General features: G+C 33.0%; 3 protein-coding genes across 5 annotated transcripts; 1 reads left to right on the plus strand and 2 right to left on the minus strand.

The window, feature by feature from the left end:
- Positions 1-1,241: 1,241 nt before the first annotated feature.
- LOC107906731 (serine/threonine-protein kinase GRIK1) lies at positions 1,242-5,695 on the minus strand. Of its 3 annotated transcripts, none has more exons than XM_016833820.2 (12): positions 5,184-5,695; positions 4,180-4,559; positions 3,906-3,980; positions 3,781-3,825; positions 3,454-3,528; positions 3,243-3,330; positions 3,034-3,158; positions 2,564-2,659; positions 2,258-2,324; positions 2,039-2,154; positions 1,843-1,921; positions 1,242-1,741 (listed from the first exon to the last, which is right to left on the minus strand). In XM_016833820.2, the coding sequence occupies exons 2-12, from the start codon at positions 4,501-4,503 to the stop codon at positions 1,581-1,583; spliced, it is 1,251 nt and encodes a 416-aa protein (XP_016689309.1). In that variant the 5' UTR covers positions 4,504-4,559; positions 5,184-5,695; the 3' UTR covers positions 1,242-1,580. The 3 variants fall into 3 exon arrangements, with proteins under 3 accessions (XP_016689309.1, XP_016689311.1, XP_040949294.1); XM_016833822.2 differs by having other exon boundaries at positions 4,180-4,474; positions 5,184-5,683; XM_041093360.1 differs by lacking the exon at positions 3,906-3,980 and having other exon boundaries at positions 5,184-5,683.
- A 2,795-nt stretch (positions 5,696-8,490) lies between these two features.
- LOC107906730 (probable pyridoxal 5'-phosphate synthase subunit PDX2) lies at positions 8,491-12,000 on the plus strand. Its single transcript, XM_016833819.2, has 7 exons — positions 8,491-8,781; positions 8,873-9,000; positions 10,045-10,132; positions 10,281-10,354; positions 11,045-11,236; positions 11,460-11,557; positions 11,673-12,000. The coding sequence occupies exons 1-7, from the start codon at positions 8,727-8,729 to the stop codon at positions 11,797-11,799; spliced, it is 762 nt and encodes a 253-aa protein (XP_016689308.1). The 5' UTR covers positions 8,491-8,726; the 3' UTR covers positions 11,800-12,000.
- A 576-nt stretch (positions 12,001-12,576) lies between these two features.
- LOC107906729 (beta-galactosidase 8) lies at positions 12,577-19,823 on the minus strand. The gene is made up of 19 exons (XM_016833818.2): positions 19,019-19,823; positions 18,819-18,914; positions 18,582-18,694; positions 18,434-18,500; positions 18,195-18,287; positions 17,914-18,057; positions 17,661-17,749; positions 17,384-17,489; positions 17,200-17,287; positions 16,801-16,919; positions 16,259-16,423; positions 15,441-15,643; positions 15,218-15,327; positions 14,572-14,681; positions 14,318-14,431; positions 13,932-14,033; positions 13,465-13,676; positions 13,040-13,376; positions 12,577-12,946 (listed from the first exon to the last, which is right to left on the minus strand). The coding sequence occupies exons 1-19, from the start codon at positions 19,178-19,180 to the stop codon at positions 12,839-12,841; spliced, it is 2,538 nt and encodes an 845-aa protein (XP_016689307.1). The 5' UTR covers positions 19,181-19,823; the 3' UTR covers positions 12,577-12,838.
- Positions 19,824-21,823: the final 2,000 nt, after the last annotated feature.

Consider the following 21,823-nt stretch of genomic DNA (forward strand, 5'->3'; position numbering starts at 1 on the left):
GTCATGCCTAATCTTAATATTATTTCAATAATTAACCAATTCACGATTTAATTAATGACACATATTTCATATTTTGATTTTGTATTTCCCGACTCTTAGTATTATTTTATAGGGTGATATCAATTGATTGAATTTTTTAGATTTTTAAATTTACCATCTTTATTTAATTTATTTTTTGATTTTTTCATATTAATTTTGATTTTTGAATTTTTAGACTTATTTTAACAACACGAGTTTTGTTTTATAAGTTTTGAATATTGTTTAAGAAAATTTCAAAAAAAAAATATTTTTGGTAAAGAAGAGATAAAAAGTATCAATTAAGAGCTAATAGTAGGATCGTAGTTGGATAGCCTTATCATCAACCAAAGGAGGGGTAACATGAAAAATTCTTACGCCAATGGAAATACTTTTCATCAGATTAGCTAAAGTGTCCGCAACAGAGTTTGTCTCTCTAGGTATTTGCTTAAAGAGCACTCTCCACTTACGGTTGCATAGTTCTTGAATTCGCAAAATCAAAACCATGTTTGAAGGTCCTCTACAATCTCCATTAACGCCTTTGATAACTAGAACACAACCAGTTTTAATAATAACATTTACCCAATTAGCTTCCCAAGCTACTTAGAGTCCATCATAAATAGCCTAGAGCTCGGCTTGTAACACACTATATCTCCTAATATTCCTTTCTATTCCCCACCTCCACTATTGCCAACCAAGCAAGACTCGAATTCGGATTTCGAGCACCATCTGTATTCAGTTTAAAGAAACCAACGGGCGGTGGTGCGGGTGCCCATCTTTAATTCCGAGTTCACTATTTTATATAAAATGTTTATTTTTATATCATAAAAACTTAAAATTCAAAATATATTAAATAAAAAAATTCGATTAAATTCTGTGCAACTGCAGTTTTCAAACTTACATCACATAAAACCATTCAAATATCTCTCGAGTCAATTTTCAATTCAAATCTTAAATTAATTTGCAATGTTGACTTGAAATCCCTTAGCTCCTCCTTCTCTACTTTATTTTTCTGTACTTAATTTTATAGTGATTCAAACTAGAACCGTATTAATTTGGAAAGGACTATATTTTTATCGTAAGAAAAGAATGGTAGAATAAATGTTATCATTTGAGGAGATCATTGTACATAATAGAACTCAGTTTTGTTTTACTTTCTGCTTATGAAAGTAATTAAGGTACATTTGCATTAGTAAAAGCAAACTAGTCATCAAATTTACTCGATATTTACTTTCATGATATGATAATCTAATTAAATTGAATCTCTGGAGGATCTGTGAGTTCTTAGGGAAAAAACAGAGATTAACCCCAAAAAAATATTAGGTCAAGCCACAAACAAAATTTCATAACTAAAAGAATATTAAAAAAAATAAGAGTCAGATCCTATGGTCTCTTATACTCCCCATTGAGGCCCACTTTTTGTTCATATGTGAATGCAAATCATCGCTGGTTTTGCCATTGTGTCTCCGTATATCAGTATTAAACATGTGCAAAGGCAATCCATCATCACCCAAAGCTTCATTCTCACTTATTTCTCAGCTGAAATGTCGACAACAGAAGATAATCTAGTCAGTTTCTGTCAACTGAGTACCGGTTCTCCGGTTAGATTCTTCCCTCGAATAGCTATTACGCGTACACCAACACAAGTACTGGGGGATCGGTCCATCTTCTCCAATAACCCAAGAATGCTCTGCTAAAGCATTCAATGTCATCCTCTGTTTCGGGTCTGAAAAAAAACAAATGTTAACATTTTCACAACCATCAAGAATAGCACATCCATGGTTGGGTATGAAGGACCCTGAGCTCAGAAAGAACAATTTCACTAACCTTTGCAAAGAAGGCCCTCGAGTAAGTTCCTCAACTCTGGGTTCATGTCACTTGGCAGAATTAGAGGATTATTAACAATCTGCAGAAAGAAAATGAGGGATGTTGTTGGCTGTGGGAGACATAATAAAGAGCAACCAGAGAGAATGCATGCATGGCTAAGTAAGTGCACAAGAGACGGAACGATCAAATTCCATACCTTGTCATATGTATCTTGTAGCGTTTCACCAAGAAATGGATATCTTCCGAGTATCATACAATACAAAGTAACTCCTAGAGCCCACGTGTCTGCAGCTTTTCCTTGATATGTTAAACCTGTAGATTGATTTCAAAATGGTAAAATCAAGCTTATGATATGTTCTCTAATTATTTCTCCAAAAGCTAGAGAATAGTTTTGGCTAACAGAGGGAACACTGACCTACACAACACTCAGGCGCAGTGAAAACAGGAGTCCCGGGAGATCGGCGAAGCTCATCATTATCATCCTATGAAAATAAAATGATTGAAAACAGTAATAAAGAGCCTATTCACAAAATTTGTAGTTTAGATCAAACTATATAGGCCTGGCAATACTGGACATGACACAATTACATGATAAAAATAAGATACGAGAAAAATAATTAAAACATGGCACAAATCATAAAAAGACACAAAATTAGCAGAAACATAGAACAAATTCACACGTCAAAATATGAGGATATTTATGAGGAAGTACCATCATTACCTCAAACACCTGGCTCACACTAAAATCTCCTATCTTCACTGTACCCATGCTAGTAATCAACAAATTATCTGGTTTAATATCGCCATGCACAATATTCTGTTTTTAAAAGGAAAGACCCGAGTAAGCACAGAAATAATTGTATTGTCTATGGGACTATCACAGAAAACAAGATGCTGGATATAAAAATGTAAAATAAATATACACCGCACAGAAAATAAAAAGATTTCTGGATTGATAAATTTCCTCATCTAAATGTCAAATTACAGAATATCAGACATGCAGGGACATGCTGCAACATATATCATAGATATCACAATTCACAACTAGCCAACTCTCTTCTTCAGGATGTTGCTTCAAACTGACAACCTTAATTATTGTGTTTGTGTTTACACAAACAAGGAAAAACAGCATGCAAGAAAAAAAAAATGAAAGAACCGAAATGATGCACAAAGTTGGTTTTGTAAACATACATGAGCATGGAGGTACATAAGCCCAGATACTATATCTCGCACATACTTCCTAGCAGTATCTTCCCCAAGGCCTCTTGGAGGACCAGAATCCTCACAAACCCATTTGCCTTCAACATATTCAAGAACTGAACAAAATGAAAGGCCAAGTCAAATACTCTTTTAAGCACATCACTTGCTAGAGAAAGAAAAGAAAAAGGAACTATAAATACCCATGTAGAATTGATCCATTGTTGGGTCATCAATCACCTCAATGAGATTAACTATATTGGGATGTTCCAAAATTTTCATAATTAGAACCTGTAAGGGAAATGCATATTATAAATATGTGGTTATCCCAAAAAGTAATTTAAAACAGGTACTTCAAATGTCAACAGTAGATAACCAAGGCAGTTCTCTCCACACAAAATATCAAGTCAATACCTCACGAAGAACATCAGTCATTGCAGTCTCGGATGGAGCAACCCGCAACTTCAATAAGTGAGACTTATGAAAGGCCTGTATTTCAATGTAGAAGTAACTCATTATTGAAAAGTGAACCTTAATTTGTCATAAATTATACTAGATCCACAAAGTGCAAAAGCAAACTTAAGCTATAAGAACGTAATAAACAAATCTTTCTCAAAATTTAAAAACTCTGGTTCTAAACAAATAAATGTAACTGAATTTCCTGAAAGCACTCGTTCTCAATTGTTACTGTCATTTTACACTCGAAGGAAACACTTTTCTCTACTGAAACAAGCTACTAACCTTAATAGCATAGTGTTTCCCATCAACACTGTTTCGATATAGAACCTGCCACAAAAGCAAACAAATTAACATTTAAATCCTTTATGAAAAATTATGTAAAAAGTGACTTTCAACAACATCCTTACCACTTTTCCATAGCTACCAGAACCAATCTTATACTCCCTCACATACTCATTAATCATCTTATTCCCATTTTCATCCTGGAAAATGAATCAAGATTTCTTGACTTCATAATCATAAGAGACAGGAACAATGAAATGAAGCTTACGGGTATAATTACAAAATAAAGAGGTGAAAAAGATTTTTCACATGCTGGAAATACATCTGCAAGACAACAATATTAACATGCATGATAGCATTCAGTGACAATGAGGTCAAATAACTCATTTCAACACGTACCTCCGTGCGTACGATCATGTTGGTTTCCTTGACAGGAACCTGCCTGCAAACCAATCCATTGTTCAGTTTGAACCTCAAAATATCTTCAGAACGCTTGCCACGGCCCAGAGAATCAACCTCATCTCCATGAGCAGTGCGAGTAACCTCACCATTATATGAACAATCATCATCATCTTCTTCTATTTCTTCGTCTAACAAAAATTCCTGGGACAGTGGAAAATTTGACCTGCAATTGGGCCTAGTGGTTTGTTTGGGCTTTGTTGAGAAGCCGAAGCAACCAAAGCAGCCCATTGCTCTAGCAAATGAAAAGCTGTTACTAAACATTAGAACACTTGAAACCTTGAAAGTAGTAAGTTACAAATGAAGAACAAATCTTGAACCTGCAAAGAGAGCATAAGCCCAGATTAATAGACCCCCTATCAAGAAATTGCCCATAGAAATTTCAGATTAATATTAAAACTAACTTAACTAAACATACTGACTACATTACACTTGTGCTCCATTAGTTCACTAGATTTACTACTTTCTCTTTTCTTTTATTTCTTTCTTTTTTTAACTTCGTTGAATTTGCTAAAGCCCCACACTGTATTTGATTAAAAATGAGAAAATCACTAAATTGCAACATGCAATCAGACGTGATTGATTCATTTAAAAGCTAAAATTATTCAAATATTCAATTAGAAAAGCTCGTTTTTAATATTTTAATGCCTAAACTACATTGCTGCTTGCTTTTGTATATAACCCTTTTTTTCATGAAATAACAAATAAGCATTAGAACTGAGATGAACCCATACGATACCACATTTCACCTTAGGCTCAATTTATTTGATTCTTATTTTTGCTAGTAATGCCGCTTTTACTTCTTAACAAGTTGCTTGAAAACAAAAGTAAATAAAACGCAGGAAAATCTATTTGATAAAAACAATATGCATAACAATATAACATCGAATCATTAATTCGAAATAGTAAAATGGAAACCTAAAATATAATTCAGTTAAAAATACCTGATTTAAATAAAAAAGGAGGAAGGAGGGCTTGAAGCCCTGATCAGCTTTACTATTCCAAAGGATGCCATTCAGCCAAATGAAAGGAACAACTTCCAACATTAAACCCACTACTATCGTCACACAACATCGCTAAACCTCCAGTTTTTTACGTGGACCTTTTTTCTTCCCAAATAAATACCTAAAAAGTAATTAAGAAAAAAGCCTATGTTTGAATTTGATTTCTATTGTAAAAGATGAACCACTACGAAGAAGAAGAAGATAAGGGGGAATTTGATTAACCCTATTACAGAGAAATTTGAATCTTGAAAAACCCAGGGACGATTTTGGTTTCTATTTTTCAAAATCAAAACACGAATCAGAGAAATCAAAAGTTCGAATTCCTATCGATTTCTTCTTGCTTCTGCTTTTTGGGGTTGATTTCACAAAGTGAGAAAGGCGACTTGTGTAGACAAAAACAAAAATAAAAGAACAGGAAAACGATTTCTTTTAGGCCTTATGTTTACAGTAGGGTAATTTTAGAAACTCGCAGTTATATTTTAAAGTGTAAATTTTTTAGATTATAAGTTTTAGGTCTAATCATGCCCCAGTCCTTGTACTTTTCAGATTTTTGAAATTTATTCTCCTTACTTTTAATTCCAAATATTTTATATATCATCGATAGAGGTGTGCATGGGCTGAGCCAGGCTCAACTAAAAATTTAGGCCCATATTAAATTTTATATTATTTTTATATAATTTTAATATATATATAATACATTAAAAATACTAAAAACATCAAAATAAATATTTCCTAACAAATTGAAAATAAAATTTAAAATATACGTATACTTAAATAACACTAAGATAGATGCAATTTAACAAGCAAATACCTCTAAAATAATAATAAAATTAACAAATGTCTTTAAGATAATAACAAAATTAACAATAAAATAAGTTTTATACAATATCCAAATAATAACAACAAAATAGTAGCAACATAATAGTAAAATAGTCGCAAAATAGGGAGAAAACAACAAGAAAATAATATTAAAAACAAAAAAAAACACTTTTTTTTGTCCTTTAGTGAATTCGGGTCTGGCTAGGCCAAAAATGCCTTACCTGAGGCCTTGCCCGTTTTTTAAACGGGCCTTATTTTTTGTTCAAGCCTATTTCTCGAGCCTATATTTTTGCCCAAACCCTTTCACATTTAAGCCGGGCTTTCGGGCCGAGCCGAGTGGCTCGACACATGAGCAGGTCTAATCATCGATAAGTTAATGATTTTTTTATATATAAAACAAGAGGGCAAATCCTTTACATTACATCTCAGTAACTCTTAGTTCCAATTGCTTCCCTCGAAGCCTTTTGGACAGCTAACAGAACATCAATTGGTGATTCATCAAATGGTTACACGTAGACTTGATTATCATATCAGAAAAATGAGGGGGTTTGAGTAAAAATATGGACTCAAAAATTGAGTTTGGGAAAAAAATGCCCGTTCTCTAAATAGGTCGGGCCTCAAGTAAGTTTTTTTGGCTCAGCGCTGGCCTGGCACGAATTTGCAAAAAAAGGTTACTGCTTTTTGATGTTGTTTTCATTATTTTTGTTGTTGTTATGTCATTATTTTGGTATGGTTTCTTTATTATATTACTACTATTTTATTGTTAAATTAGCTACTATTTTAAAGGTATTTATTTGTTAAGTTGTACTTATTTAAGTATAAATAATTTTTTAAATTTATTTTAAATTTGCTTTGTTTTTCATGTATTTGATATACTATATTTTTAAATTTATTTTTATATAAAAATAATAATATAAAAAAATTAATACGACTGGATCAAGTCGGATTCAAGTTTTAACATTTTTATTCAAATTAAATTTGGACAAAATTTTAAACTTATTTTTCGTGCTGAATCAAACCCAAACCAATAAATGAATCTAAATTTCTATTGAAATCCGACTCAAACTCGATCCGACTCATGAACACCACTAATTTCATCCCACAAAATCCAGCATCAATGATCTTCGCCATTTTATTCACTACTTCATTTGCTTCTTTAAAAAAAATATGAGCCAAATGGACTTGCCAATCCCAAGAAGCCAGCTCCCTGAAGCTCCGCTAGCAACAACTCCATCATATACCGCCCACAATTCAACTGGCAAGACTCTGAAACCAACATCATTCCCTATTTGTGAAAAAAATTTGATTTTTTTTTTATAAATTTTAAATTTTTAATATTTTTTTCATGTGTCAGAATGTAAAATTACCATGTGTTATAATGTTATTGATCACCATAGTCACATCAACATATTTTAATAATATTGGTCAATTAACTAAAAGATATTAAATTAGTTTATGATTTTTAAGTTTAAATACAAAATAAATAAAACCTTTTAGTTGAATAGAAGAATTCAGTTACCCACGCTTTGGCAAGAAATTTTATTTAAAAAATGGTATCAAAATTTTAATTCAAATTTATAAAAGCTTCAATAAAGTAGAGCATAAGAAACCAACTACTTTTTTTTATATTAAAAACGCTCTTACTTTTAAATCAAACTCAAAATTAAAAGAAAATAATTACTTTAGCACTATAATATTTGAGGAAATAACTTAAATTAAGATAATCTTAACAAGTATAATTTTTAATATTAATAAAACAGTACCATACCATGAAGTTTTAAAGATATGCAAATAATGCTATACACTCATCTGTATATGGTATTTCCTCTAATTTAATTGAACTTCAATTTAAAAAAAAACAAATATGTTAGAACTATAGGCGAAAAAGATCATAAGAAAAAAAATCGAAAAATCTGAAATAAATAATTAAAAATTAAAAGAATAGAGAAAAGAAAAAATGAAACCAACAATTAAAAAAAAACGCTAGTAGGAAATTGAAAATTTATAGCCATCATTAATTGTATTATAAATCATGTTATTTGATTAAAAGTTAGAAAATGGAAATAAAAAAATAAAAAACAATTTAAAATGAAAAAAAGGAAAAAAATCGACCTCTTTAGAAACTAAAATTTTTTGAACAAATTGATTGCACAAAAATAAAAAATAGATATTTGTTTATTATTTAAAAAAATAATTATCTTAAACAATTTAATTAAAATTAAATTAAGTTGGAGAAGTTAATAAATTTAGATGAGTATATAATAATATTTTGTTACCTTAAAAAGTAGATGATGTGGCAATATTTAAATGGTATCTAAAACTTATATTTTTAAGATTATCATAATGTAAGTTATTTTGATAATAATATTAACAAAGTTAAGAAAATAACAATTAATAAATAAATAAGTGGAAAACTTTTTACTATTACTTTTCCTTTTCATTTTTCCAAATATTTTGATGTAGCTGTGGGTGGTGGGTTTGGTGGCGAATACGCCAACGGCGCAATAGCCTCCAGTTTTTTTTTGTTTTTAACTTTCAATTATATTTTGATTGGTTACCATTTCAGCTGCCGAAGAAATAAAATACAACCGTAGAAAGAAAAAGAAAGAAAAGAATTCAATTACTCGACGCCTCTGCTTCTCTCGTCGAGTGAAAGAAATAAGCATGGCCGTGGTTGGAGTATTGGCTTTACAGGGATCTTTTAACGAACACATAGCAGGCAATAATCTTTCACTGATATTCCAATTGTTTTGTTCATCAGTTTTTTATGTTTGGCTGAAAACATTATATTATATGTTCTTTTTTTGCAGCGCTAAGGAGGTTAGGAATGAAAGGAGTGGAAATAAGGAAGCCAGAGCAGCTTCAAAGTATCAGCTCTCTTATCATTCCTGGTGGAGAAAGCACCACCATGGCTAAGCTTGCTGAGTTCCACAATCTTGTATGTTCTCTCGCTCTCTTTTTCATCTTTTATATATATATATATTTGTTTTAGCTTTAGTCATATACTATAAGCGATTAAATTCTGATTCATTTCGAGAAAATTGGATTCTTTTTGTTTTCTCATTATTCTGGTTTTAAAAAACATGGATGACCCTAGACGCCGTTTTCGCTTGTTCTGTTGTTGCTTGCTTTTTGCTAGTAGTTAAAGCAAAAAATAACTGCTAAGATTTGAGATCATTTTGATCAGAAATGAGTGAATAATTAGAACGAAGTTATAATTCAAACAAAGATCTTCCATGGTAATATAAATTCACGGAATTTATCATCATGAATGTTAAATTTAGTTTCTATTGTTTGCTTTAGTCATTAGAAGGTAAAGGTGGCAATGGCATAAGATAAGGGCTACTTTGGTGGTGTTGATCTTGGCTATTTTGGACTTTGAGGTGCTTTGGTACTCATGATTGACCTTCTTTGATCTGTGAAAAAGGGTTGATGCATGGAGGTTGAGTTTGGCACTGTTAGATCTTTTAAAGGATATATATATAGCTGAAGACTTTGCTCATTAACAAAGAATTTCTAAACCTAATTTACTTGAGTTTTTTATAGTGATCTTGGCTATTTTGGACTTTGAGGTGCTTTGGTACTCACGATCGACCTTCTTTGATCTGTGAAAAAGGGTTGATGCATTGAGGATGAGTTTGGCACTGTTAGATCTTTTAAAGGATATATATATAGCTGAAGACTTTGCTCATTAACAAAGAATTTCTAAACCTAATTTACTTGAGTTTTTTATAGTGTTCAAATGGGTTCTTTGCAAAGAGTGACTGACAAAATCAACGCGTTTATTTCCTGTGTTATTGCTGGAGATGAATAAGATTTGGACTTTCCAATCCCATCTTGATCTTGATTTTTAGTCTCGATGCACTCACTGGTCCAAACATTTTAGATGAGTCTGCAGTTGTCGTAGCATTCTCAGTTGAGAACATTGATAAATGTCTCCTTTGCATTTATATGGTTAATTTCTTTTTTCATTTATGGTCAGTTTCCAGCTCTGCGGGAATTTGTGCAAATGGGGAAGCCGGTTTGGGGGACTTGTGCAGGTCTTATATTTTTGGCAAACAAAGCTGTTGGTATGTTTCTGTTCTCCCCTTAGCCTTCTCCAGTTTTAGATTCTGCATATTAAATTTGTAGAGTGTATATAGTTTGCAGCAAGCTGTTTTTCAAAATGAGATCCTTCAAAAAGTTTTGAATTTGAAATTGGTGGTGCAACTTTTTCAGGACAGAAAGACGGAGGACAGGAATTAGTTGGGGGTCTGAATTGCACTGTCCATAGAAATTACTTTGGGAGTCAGGTAATTACATATGCCTTCTGTTTTACTACATATGATGCTTATAAAGTGTATAGAGTGCTATATTGCATCGTTATTATTGAATAAAAAGACATGCATTTAGTTAAATTGGAATCCAAGAGAAATTGCAGAACTTCCAAGTTTGCTAATCAGCATTTTAAGATACAAATATGTTCTTTGAAGAAAGACCGCTCACAGAAAATGGGTCCAAAACCTTAAATGACTATGGGTATAATAATGTTATAGTGATGTATGGATGTATTAAAAATGTTTATGTCAAATGGGTAGGGGAAGAATCAGAGCAGTCTAAAAAATGACCTTGCTTTCACTGATTTCACTAGGATATGGTAGTCACATTCTATATCATGACATAAGGCTTTGCATGTTGGTGGAGTTGTTATTACTTGAAGATATCAACTTTTTCGCCATTCCCATTTATGCTGATAAATTTGCTTAAATAGGCTTGTCAGATTCAAGAACTGAAATACAGACTTTAAGAAAACCTTCTGTCTTGAAGGTTTCACATACTAGCTTTTCACTTTTTCCGTTTTTATATTTAGGAAGTAGAAACCTCTTCCACTTACTGAAATTAATTTCAAGTTACGAAGAAGATTTCAACTCCTCCTATCCTTTTGGTTTAAGCTTCTAACATTGAACTAAATTGTTTGTTTTTAACAAATCAACTTTTTTTAGATCCAAAGCTTTGAGGCAGAGCTCTTAGTGCCAGAACTTGCCTCCCAAGAAGGTGGCCCTGAGACATTTCGTGGTGTTTTCATCCGAGCTCCTGCTGTCCTTGAAGTGGGGCCAGAAGTTGAAGTGCTTGCTGATTATCCTATCCCATCAAATAAAGTTCTATATTCAAGTTCAGCTGTTGAAATTCAAGAGGTATACCGGCACTCATCTATTGAATCTGTCTTCATCGGAATGGTCGAAAGTAAAACAATGAAATTTTATAGACATTCCTTCAACTAAATGAGTCTAGATTTGATGATCATGCTTTCCTATACATTTCCAAATATCTCATTGCTGACCTATTTCGTTGTTTATTTCACTGTGTTTAACTTCAGCTATGTTAGTTCTTGTCATCTAAAAATTTTGGGTATTTCAGGAGTCTGCCGTGCCTGAAAAGAAAGTGATAGTTGCCATAAAGCAAGGAAACTTGCTGGGGACTGCTTTCCACCCTGAGTTGACTGCAGATACGAGATGGTATAAAGAGATGTTAACTATCCTTTGAAATCTTCAATTTTGCTCATGATCTGGGGTTTTAAATGTTTCTCTTTTTTTGTTGCTAAGTCAAGGTTGTAAATGGTTGCTTGTGCAGGCATAGTTACTTTCTAAAGATGGTAAGAGATGTTGGAGAGGGAACCTCGAATGCCACTGTTGCAGTCAGTGAAGCGGCTTCAAGTTCTGACCGACAAACAAAATATGATCTTCCTATATTCCGATAATCGGTGGCATCAATGAGATTCTTTTCAAGTATTTTCAGTTTCTCTTTCATTTTCATTTTCTTCCTTTTGTTTCCTCCATGTTTGCAGATGTTTAATCTTTTTTGTCATAAGGTAAGTTTCTATTTGACAAGTAATTTTTGTTCTTTCTAGGTGGCATTTACACACATATCACTATATAATTATAATCTATTGTTACCCTGATGTTTCATATGTTTTTGGTATTCATGTTGGATACATATTTGTGTATAATATACGATCTTCTTAAAAATATAATAAAGCTACCTAACCTTCACAGAAGAGGGGAAATGGTTGGGGGTGAGGATTTCTAAAAAGTTTGAGCCACAATCTAAGTTTTGAAAATAAAAAAAGATGAAATTATTGTAACAGCAAGGTTGACAATGGCAGTATCGTAAGTTCGGTTTTGGGGTTTTTATTTCATTAAGGTGGACAGTTTAAAATTATTGGCGAAGATAAAAAATTGTCGTTGATAATGATAGATTAGAGTATTAATAGCTTTTTGGTACAATATATATTATTAATAATTAAAAGGTTATGTTTATAAATTACACAATACTTCTAAATTATAAGACGGTTGATCACAACGTTATTGCTGTTAAAGCCTCTTAGAGGTTGTAAGTTAGAGTCGCGTAGTTTTCTCTCAAATTAATTAGTTAAATAATTGCAAATTATTATAACTAAATAAAATAATTAAATAAATAAAAATTGAGGGAGTAAATGGGAAATTATCCCTCCACTCCGTTGGGGTGCAGGCCGATGTAGTTTTTATCATTATAGATATATATTGATAAAATTTACTTTGATATCGTTTCTTGGTACGGTGTTAAAAGATATACTGATGCAGAAATACCATTGAAGTGATACACTACACTAATGTTTATTTCTCTAGTACTAGCAAGAACACGTTTCTGGTATGAGACGTCTTTTTCCCATTATCATCAGAACTCATTGTTGAAAAGCTTATTTGATCCAACGCTTGCACTTCTCTGGCACCCAATAATCCATTCTTAATCACATTTCTTCATGCACAAGAAACTTCTACAGCTAAGCTCTTCTTTACACCTTTGCAAGGGTCACCCAAAGTCTTGGTTGATACATCGATACTACAACTTGTCGATCCAACACAAACCTGGACAGTTATAACAATTGTCATCAACAATGAACAAGGATGGTTTAGCTGAAACCGAAAATTTTGCATACAGATATTATAGCAAGATCGCACCTTCTGTACAATGGAATGTGCTTTAGCACTGCTACACCTCCCATGGCTAAAACTGCCGCAAGTGCCAAGAGGAGTTCCAAAGCTGGCAAATTTGATTGAAGAAATAACCTGATTCGGAGATGGGCAACTGAGGGATAGCGTAGGGTTTGAAGCCCTTCTTGTTTTCGAATCCAAACCCCACATATCCATGGGTAATGGGTGAGAGTCAGATACATGCGAGCACAAACTTCCCATCTTTCTGGTTGCAAAAGCAAGCTGTGTCGGATCCCCACCCATTTCCTCGAACAATACAAGAATGTTGCCACTTGGTTTCAACCATGAACGAGGTACATGGTACCTGCGAGAGAGACGGATATACCGGCATAAGAAATTTCGAAGGCATAGCAATTTTCAAGTTTTCCCAACATAGGCTCTTTAGTACTCACAATTGCTGAGATGGCTTCCCACAATTCTTGCGGCATTTGTTTGCACTATAAGGTCCTCTATAATCACAAGAGTCAGTACAGCCACTGTTTGAAGCGATATAGGCAGGCCAATATCGTCCAATGCTCTGTCCGTTGATCCATGCTTCACCCTTCCCCATCCCCATGAAGTCTAAAGCAACAGGGTCATTCCCAGTAGGGGCATCAAAATTTGTCTGCATACAGAATATTGATCGGTAGTAGCTTAGAGTTGAGTCTACTGTGAAATCCACCACAATAATTTTACAAATAATAAAAGACCATAGAAGGTTTAAACCTTAAAAATATATACATTCAGGCAAAAAATGGAAAATTAATTATATAGAAGTAAATGCAAGAAACATAGTTGAAATACCTTATCGAATATTTAATTTCCTTTAACTGCAATAAGTAAATTCAAAACTCGCATCTAATTTAAAGTTAAGCATTACCTTGTACCATATTAGGGGTTGATTCTTTGGCAATGCGGGTTGTGAAACCCATTCCGATGAACTTCCACTTGGTAGACCCGAATCTTCCCCTTTAAGTCCAACCTGAATTCATGATTGCAAAATTTTCATCTTGGAGTCACCTTGGCTTAGGGATTTGGTTAATCTTCCACAAGAGTCTATATGCTATATATTAAGTGCCTTCTCACCACAAATAATGGATAAATGCTAAGATATCCGGAAAATAAATAGATTGTGTTCACTATTGCAATGGATACGATTCAAATCCAATTCTTATATCCCATTTTCTCAGTTTGTAGGTTATAAAGAATTAGTGTTTTTATGCAAATATCGAATAATGTTGACAGCAGAGTGAAAGAGACACTGACCTGATACGTCCATTGCTGTGAGGAGAGATCAATACTGCTACCATTACTTAAACCATTTAGTTTCACTGGACCAGTTATCCCTGCCCCTGATAGGTCAAAGAAGGCCCCATAGTTCTGGCATATATGTCTCCAGTTAGATGATACATATACCGAATTATATCTATTGTAGATAACATAATGACACTACATTTTGCAGATAAATATTTCCACTTTTTAGTTAATGATCATGTGGACACTAGTGAGGAGAACCAAACCTGCAGCCCTACGGTCAAACTAAGGAGATCAATCGTGTTCTTCCCAGGGACAACTGTGATGGGGATATCCACTTTAACCTTAGCATTGTCGCTATTACCAGTTCTGCTCCCTGCAGAAAGTTTCAAAGGATATGCACAAGCAATAGTGTTATAGTGGTACAGGAACATCACAATGATGGAGCTAACCCACCCAAAATCCTATACTAGAATGTTTCAACTACCAAGTCTGGTATAACTCCCAACTGCAAGACGTCAAGGATTCTTGTGCATTTCACTTCCAAATAAGCAACACCGCAAGGACTTCAATGTTAATTTTATCAAGTCTATTGCAGTTTTCTGGTATTTTTATCCATAAACTTGAACACCAATTTGGATTTTCATCATTGTCTGCATCATTTTCCTATTCTACCAATTATAATTATATAATCTAAGCCAAGCAAGAAACTCATCGGACATACAAAAGAACAGTCCCTAGTTCTATCATCTTTACCCAAGATGCTAATCCTTTCATAAGTTCCATTCAACCCATTTCACTATAGAAACCCTATAAGTTCCTTAATAATATATCAGAGCAGAACTATAGGGCAAGTGAAAAAAAGAAATTTCTGTATATATATATAAAAATATATATATTGTTTCCAGCTACCTGCAAGTTTCCCATTTATAAAAGCATGAAGGCCATGCCCAAGCGATTCCACATGAAGAACAGTTTGAGATCCATCTTGAAGGAAAGGCTCATCTCCCTTGATATTCATGCTGCCCAAAAGCATTCAATATATATTCCTTAAAACATTGTGAATATAATAAACTTGAAAACGGTAGCAATTATGTCCTCAGGAAACAACTTTTATAATAAAACACCAGCATACCTTAATGAATACCACAAGTAGTCACTTTTATCAGCAGTAGTGTTGATTTGCTCTAACAATCCAAGTTTGTTAAATGCGCTAGCCTTAGAGATGCCAACGGGTTCGTTTATCCAACTCCAGCCTGACCCGATTGAGTCAGTTGAATCAGCATTTTTATTCAATGATTCATGTATGAAGCTTGGAATCACACTCATAGAGTTAACCTGTCATGTTAAAAATAAAACAATACAGATTACAAATTTACAAGGAGAACAACTCAACGTAAGTAAGCGAACATAAATGCAAGCAATTCATAGCAGAGGCGGATGAAGCAGACACAGTTCATTGTACTTAAAAACTGATACGACAGTTCATTGCAGTTAGTTTGTTAAATATGTATCCCCCCTACTCCATTAACTCTAAGGTGAAAGCCCATTGGTGTCATAAAAAACTGACCTAATCCGAGGAAGAAATACATTGTTTGTACTTTGTACAACTGCAAGGGAGGTTCAGACGACCTATTTTGCAGAGTTAGGTTCATTGAACCCAAAACTAATGACAATTTGAATTTCCTACTATGGTCCTTTCGTAAGAGAAGATAGAAAAAGATTAGCTTGAGGTAATTCAATTATTTATTCAAATATTTCAAAGATTTTCAGCAAGAATCTTGACTAATGGCATAAAAATCTCAAAGAGCAAGCAAGGTGGTTAAGAGAAGGAACTTGAACCAAATCAAGCTATAGCATAACAATTTAATGGTGCCATCATTTCGACAAATCCAGAATTGATGAAGCTAACACCAACTCGAAGTGGGAAATGTATGTGCTAATGCAACATACCTTGGCGGTATTCAGAACTACATTCTTGCAGTCTGGTAAGATGCTGACAGACCATGCAGGCAAATGGTATGAATTGCCATTGAAATTAACAGTCGCATCAGATTTGGTGTCTATATTGGCAAGAAAAGCAGAACATCCTCCCGATCCTGTTTTATATACAGCAGCCTGGGAAGAAAAAAGAAATACATAGATGAACGAGTTATTTTTTTAACAAGATCTGACAGAAGAAACTGTTGGACCTCTATTAGTTGATTTTCAACTATTATCTTTCAATAAGATCTGATCAAATTTTGCATTTAAGAAGAAGTGTGCAGTTTAAGAGTCTGTCAAAAAAGAATCACCAGAAAAAGTGATTTATTTGTTGTCATTTATATGAACAAAGTATTATGATCGTTAAGAATTCAACAGGATCCCTCCTCGCAAATCAGACAAAGAAGAAGAGGCAGGCCCCCTTTGAGTTCTTGTTCATAACCCACATAGAAGCAAAGAAGTAAGGTTCTCTTCAAAATGCTAAAGTAAGTGCCAATCAAGATAGGCCATACCTCCAAGTTTGGACCCAAAGAGGAAATTTTAGGATCAGTTGCTATCAATGCTTCTTCACAAAGCTTTATAGCCTTATGGACATCTCTTAGGTGACCCCACTTTGGTTGTCTAACTTGTCCTGAAAAATTAGTGAATCGGAAGACAGCTGTAACTTAGAAGACACTGTTTAGTCAACTGTAAACTGAATAACCCTGGATTAACCTATCTCATACTATCATTAATAAAAAACCAGCACTTTTAAAGTGCTTCCACAACCTTATCATCATCATCATAATAACAACTACCAATAGGAGTCAAGTTGCAAACAAATGATAGCCTCAGGTATGTTGCAGGCACTTATAGGGTCAAGTAGATGCTTAGAAATACTAACAATTTCATTAGATTGATTGGAAGCATACCATACTCATCAATCGGAGCATCATAATCATAACTAGTAGCAATAAAGGGTCCACCTGTAGTCCTGTCAAAGTTTGTTCCACCATGGTACTGTTTTAAGAGCAACCAAGCAATTTTGACTCGTAAGTTTGGTTCAAAATGGGACTGTCCATGCACAAACACATTTCAAATTCCAATTATCATTACCATATAATAGTTTTGGAAAGTTCCACCTCTTTGGAAAAACCGCGCAACAGCAAATGCGAGGTCTTCTACAGGTCTGTAGGGAACGGTGCCACCAAATGAAAGGAACCTAGCATTTGGAATATGACGGGAAGTAATGAGGAATTGATAAAAATTTGAAACAGGGAAGCAACTCAGCAAGCAATCAACATTTTGATGGAGACATGTAATCCATACAACCAAAACAGCTACCACGTAAAAGTCAGATTAGTAAGTTATATTGGCAAGTCAGACATCTTACCATCCAGACCAATTCTCTGTCCACATTTTTGGTTTCTTATTAGAATTTGGGGTGAATTGGTCACAGTAGAATCCATTGCAGGTGTTAATCTGTCAATGCCAAGGTAAAAGAAGAAATTATATATGAAAACCCATCAATGCCTTGACAAAAACAAGAAACAACGTGAAACCCCTTTAAATTAAAACATGGAAAGTCTGAGTGAATTGATTAACTACTTCTGAAATTGTTATCAATCAAGAAAAGCCAAACTTACAATGGGATCAGGAGCATCAGATTGCTGGCACATAACCCAGGGAACTCCTGTATCCAATGAAATAGCCATACCAGCTGCCCATTTAATATAGGGTTTTGCGGCAGCCCCATATGCTGAATCAATGTTTCCATACTCATTTTCAATCTGATATTTAAAAAAATAAAAACATAATAAATTTGTCTTCTAAAATAACCCCAGAAAACCATTAGAAAATATAAAGAAATTATAGCACCGACAACGGACAGGATTGTTTATAAGAAAGCGGGGGAAAGATGGTAGACCTGTGACAAAATAATGGGTCCTCCTTGTGATGCATACAACTTCTCTTGCTTCATCATTTCCACAATCTTAGCCGTGAACCTCTGCATTTCTGCCTGAAAAAACCGACAATATTATAGTCACTTTTAATCATTCAGCTAACAGTCCTTCCAACAATTTCAGTGAACTTTAAGCAACAGAAGAAAAGGAAATTAAAAAATATTAGATTAATTAATTACATTATTATCTTATTATATATTACCTTAAATGGTTCATTATCAGTTCGAAACTTGATTCCGGGTATAAAATGCAACCAAAGAGGAAATCCACTGCAAATATTTTATCAACAAATTATAAAAAAAATTAAACATACCCAAAAAAGAAAGAAACATTAATTAATTAAAATTTACCCATAATTCCATTCAGCGCAAACGTATGGACCGATGCGTAGATGAACATAAAGACCAGCTTCTGCAACTAGCTTTACAAATTTAACCAAATCGTTTCTTCCTTCGAAATTATACTGTAAATATCAAAAATCAAAACCCAAAATAATAAATCAATGGGATTCATTTTTACTTTACTTTAGTTCAGAATCTTCAGATGAGATTTTAGTAGGAAAAAAGAGAGAGAGAGAGAGACAGAACCTGGTTTCGGACTGGTTCGTGCAAGTTCCAGAAAACGTAAGTTTCAATCACATCTAACCCTCCGTCCTTGGATTTTTGTATAAGGTCTGGCCACATCTGACAACATTAAAAACATGAGCCATAACTTATACAGAGTTGTCCTAAAAACAGGGGAGGAGAAATGAAAGGGAAAAAAGAAATGACAAAAAATTGAAGCTTACTTCAGGGGTGCTGCGAGGGTAATGAATGGAGCCAGAGATCAAGACGCGGCGTTTCCCGTCGATGACAATCGCTCGGTGATCGTACGTGACGGTGGATGCAAACGACGTCGTTACTATTACCAAACAAATAAGCAACACCAGAATCTCTGTTCTTCTCCTCATTTCCGGTAACTTACAACAACACAGCCACACACGTAAAGTTCCTCCCTTTTTTTTCTCTTTATCAAAAGAAAAATGTAGCTTCTTGATTGTAACAATTCTATTGCTTTTGCCTTTGGGTTGATGCCTTTTTCTACTTTTCTTCCCTTTCTTCTGATAATATTTGTTGCTTGGCCGCTTTGTGTAACAAAATCAACACTTTAAGCTACCAGAGAACAGCAGTGCACGTCACCGCTATTTCACCATTTTATCATCATCATCTTCTTCTTCTTCTTGTTTAATTATTAATAATATCCTCTCTCTCTTTTGTTGTTTTGTTTTTTTAATGACAATAATGGCGTTTTTATAAGCCTTTTGCTGCAGTGGGGAGCAGTAATAGTAGTAAAAGCCAGTAGCTACGGGCAGTGAAGACGAAGTGAATGAAGTACTGGAGACAGATATTATCAAGTGCTGCTTCACCATATGGCAAGGATAATGCACCTACATTTCTCTTCGAACCACGTACTGGAACTCTTATACCGACACGTATATGAACAAAATCAAAGGTTTATTTTCTTTTTATAAGAGAACAAAATCAAAGTTAGCACAACAGCTTGAGATTGAGGGTTACCTACGTAATCAAAGATTCCTCAAATTGTTCACCGCTTCATCTTCATGCATGTATTCCATAAGGAAATTAAACTTTTTTTTTACTGGTAATTAAAATTTACGCGAGCTAAATTATTTCTTTTTAGTAATTACGTCTTCAAATAAAAAATGAATTAAAAAGACAGGCCCTCTAATAATTATGTATTAAAATTAGCTATGCATCGACATATTACCATCAATTAAATAGAACAATAATGTTAAAAATAAAATTATCTTCATTAAAAAGAAGTTAATGCAATTATGTATGAAATGTCTATCCTTTTCTTCCGAAGAAAAAAAATTTAATTTATCATTAAATGATAAGAATGACGTATAATTATAATTTTATAACTAAGACATTAAATTGGTAAGGTAAGGGGTGGGTGAGTATTTAACTCATAATTGATAATACCACGCAGCGGTCCTAATCACGTAGTATTCCCACTTATTGTTGCATTGCATGTCTTAATTTGATTGTTAGGTTTAAATTCGTTTTGAATTTATATTCGATAAAATCTAGATTATTATGACCTTGGATTTAAATTTTTTGAATCTAAATTCTTTAAGTTTTAAAGTCAAAATAATTTAATTTTGAATCACCTTAAATAAAATATGGAATCAGTTTAAATTTTAATTTTGAGTTCTATATATTAAAAAATTCGAAATTATAACCGAGTTAGTGAAAAATCTCATAAAATTAGTTAAAGGAAACAAAAAAATTCTACATCGACCTAAAATTGACCTAAATTTGCAGTTTGAAGAAAATAGTACTTGTTTATAATTAGCAAGCAAATGTGGACGGGAAACTTGCGCGTATAACATTTTAATATTATAATCAGTCAAATTCATTATTATTATCTATCCTATGCTGTATAATAAGAAACATAAAATTTGACTATTACGTAAATGATCAAATTTACGTTCAAGTAATATCGATTTCAGTAAATTTTTAACGACAAAGGTCACGGTTGGCGCTGCCCTCGGGGCAAGCAAAGGACCACTTTGGACTTTGTATAAATTTCATTCTAAATTTTAATTAATTAATTATGGAGGCCTAATCATTTTGTTTTGTTCTTCCATAACCATGGCGTGATACCAAAGGGGTTCATATGATTATTGTGGATTAGGCAAAAACTCCAAATTAGGTTCAGCATCGTCTTTTGTGGGAACTTCACGTGAATTGTGGTTAGAATCAACTCTAATATAAAAATTTATATATATATGAAATAAATAACATAAAATTAATATAATAAATTCAGTACATATGTATTTAACACTATATATTTATATGTAAAAAGAAAACACTATATTAAAATATATTATATTTTTGTTTAGAATTTTGATGCAATTACCAAAACCCTTGATTTGCGCCTTCAATTTACTAGTTACTATGGAAAAAAAAAAAAGAGATACGAAAATATGCAAGAATTTTTTAAAGAGAAAAATATAGGAGAATTGTTAGATTATTTGTAAAAAGAAAAATTAAGACGATGACTAATTTTATAATAAAAATATAAACATCAAAATCTTTATTAATTTGCTAATAATTTTTTTGTAGTATATGATAGCCATCAAATAAATTACTTTATAATTTTTTTTGGGTAGTATACGACAATTTTTACACAATTACATAAAACTAAATTAATTTTATATTACTAGAATATAAATTCACTTGTATTTATATAATTAATTTAAGTATTTACGGTTTAGTCGAATTTACATTACAACCTATTGAAAAGTTATGAGTTAGGATAAAATATATTAAGAAAGAAATAAGGGATTTTTACTAAAATAATACAAAAGATGTAATAGCCCGATTTTAAGCCTAGTCGGAACAGTGATTTCGGGACCACAAATTCGACGAAAAAAAAATGTAATGGCCTGAATTTTCAGAGGTGTCGGAACGGTGATTCGAGATCACTAAATTCGAAAAATGGGTAGAAAATATTATTAATTTAGTAAGTATAAGTTAAATGTGAAGTTAGGAAATTTTTTGAAATAGTGAATAGTGCACTAGAA

This window comes from Gossypium hirsutum, chromosome D05 (assembly GCF_007990345.1).
Source record: "Gossypium hirsutum isolate 1008001.06 chromosome D05, Gossypium_hirsutum_v2.1, whole genome shotgun sequence".
Lineage (NCBI taxonomy): Eukaryota > Viridiplantae > Streptophyta > Magnoliopsida > Malvales > Malvaceae > Gossypium > Gossypium hirsutum.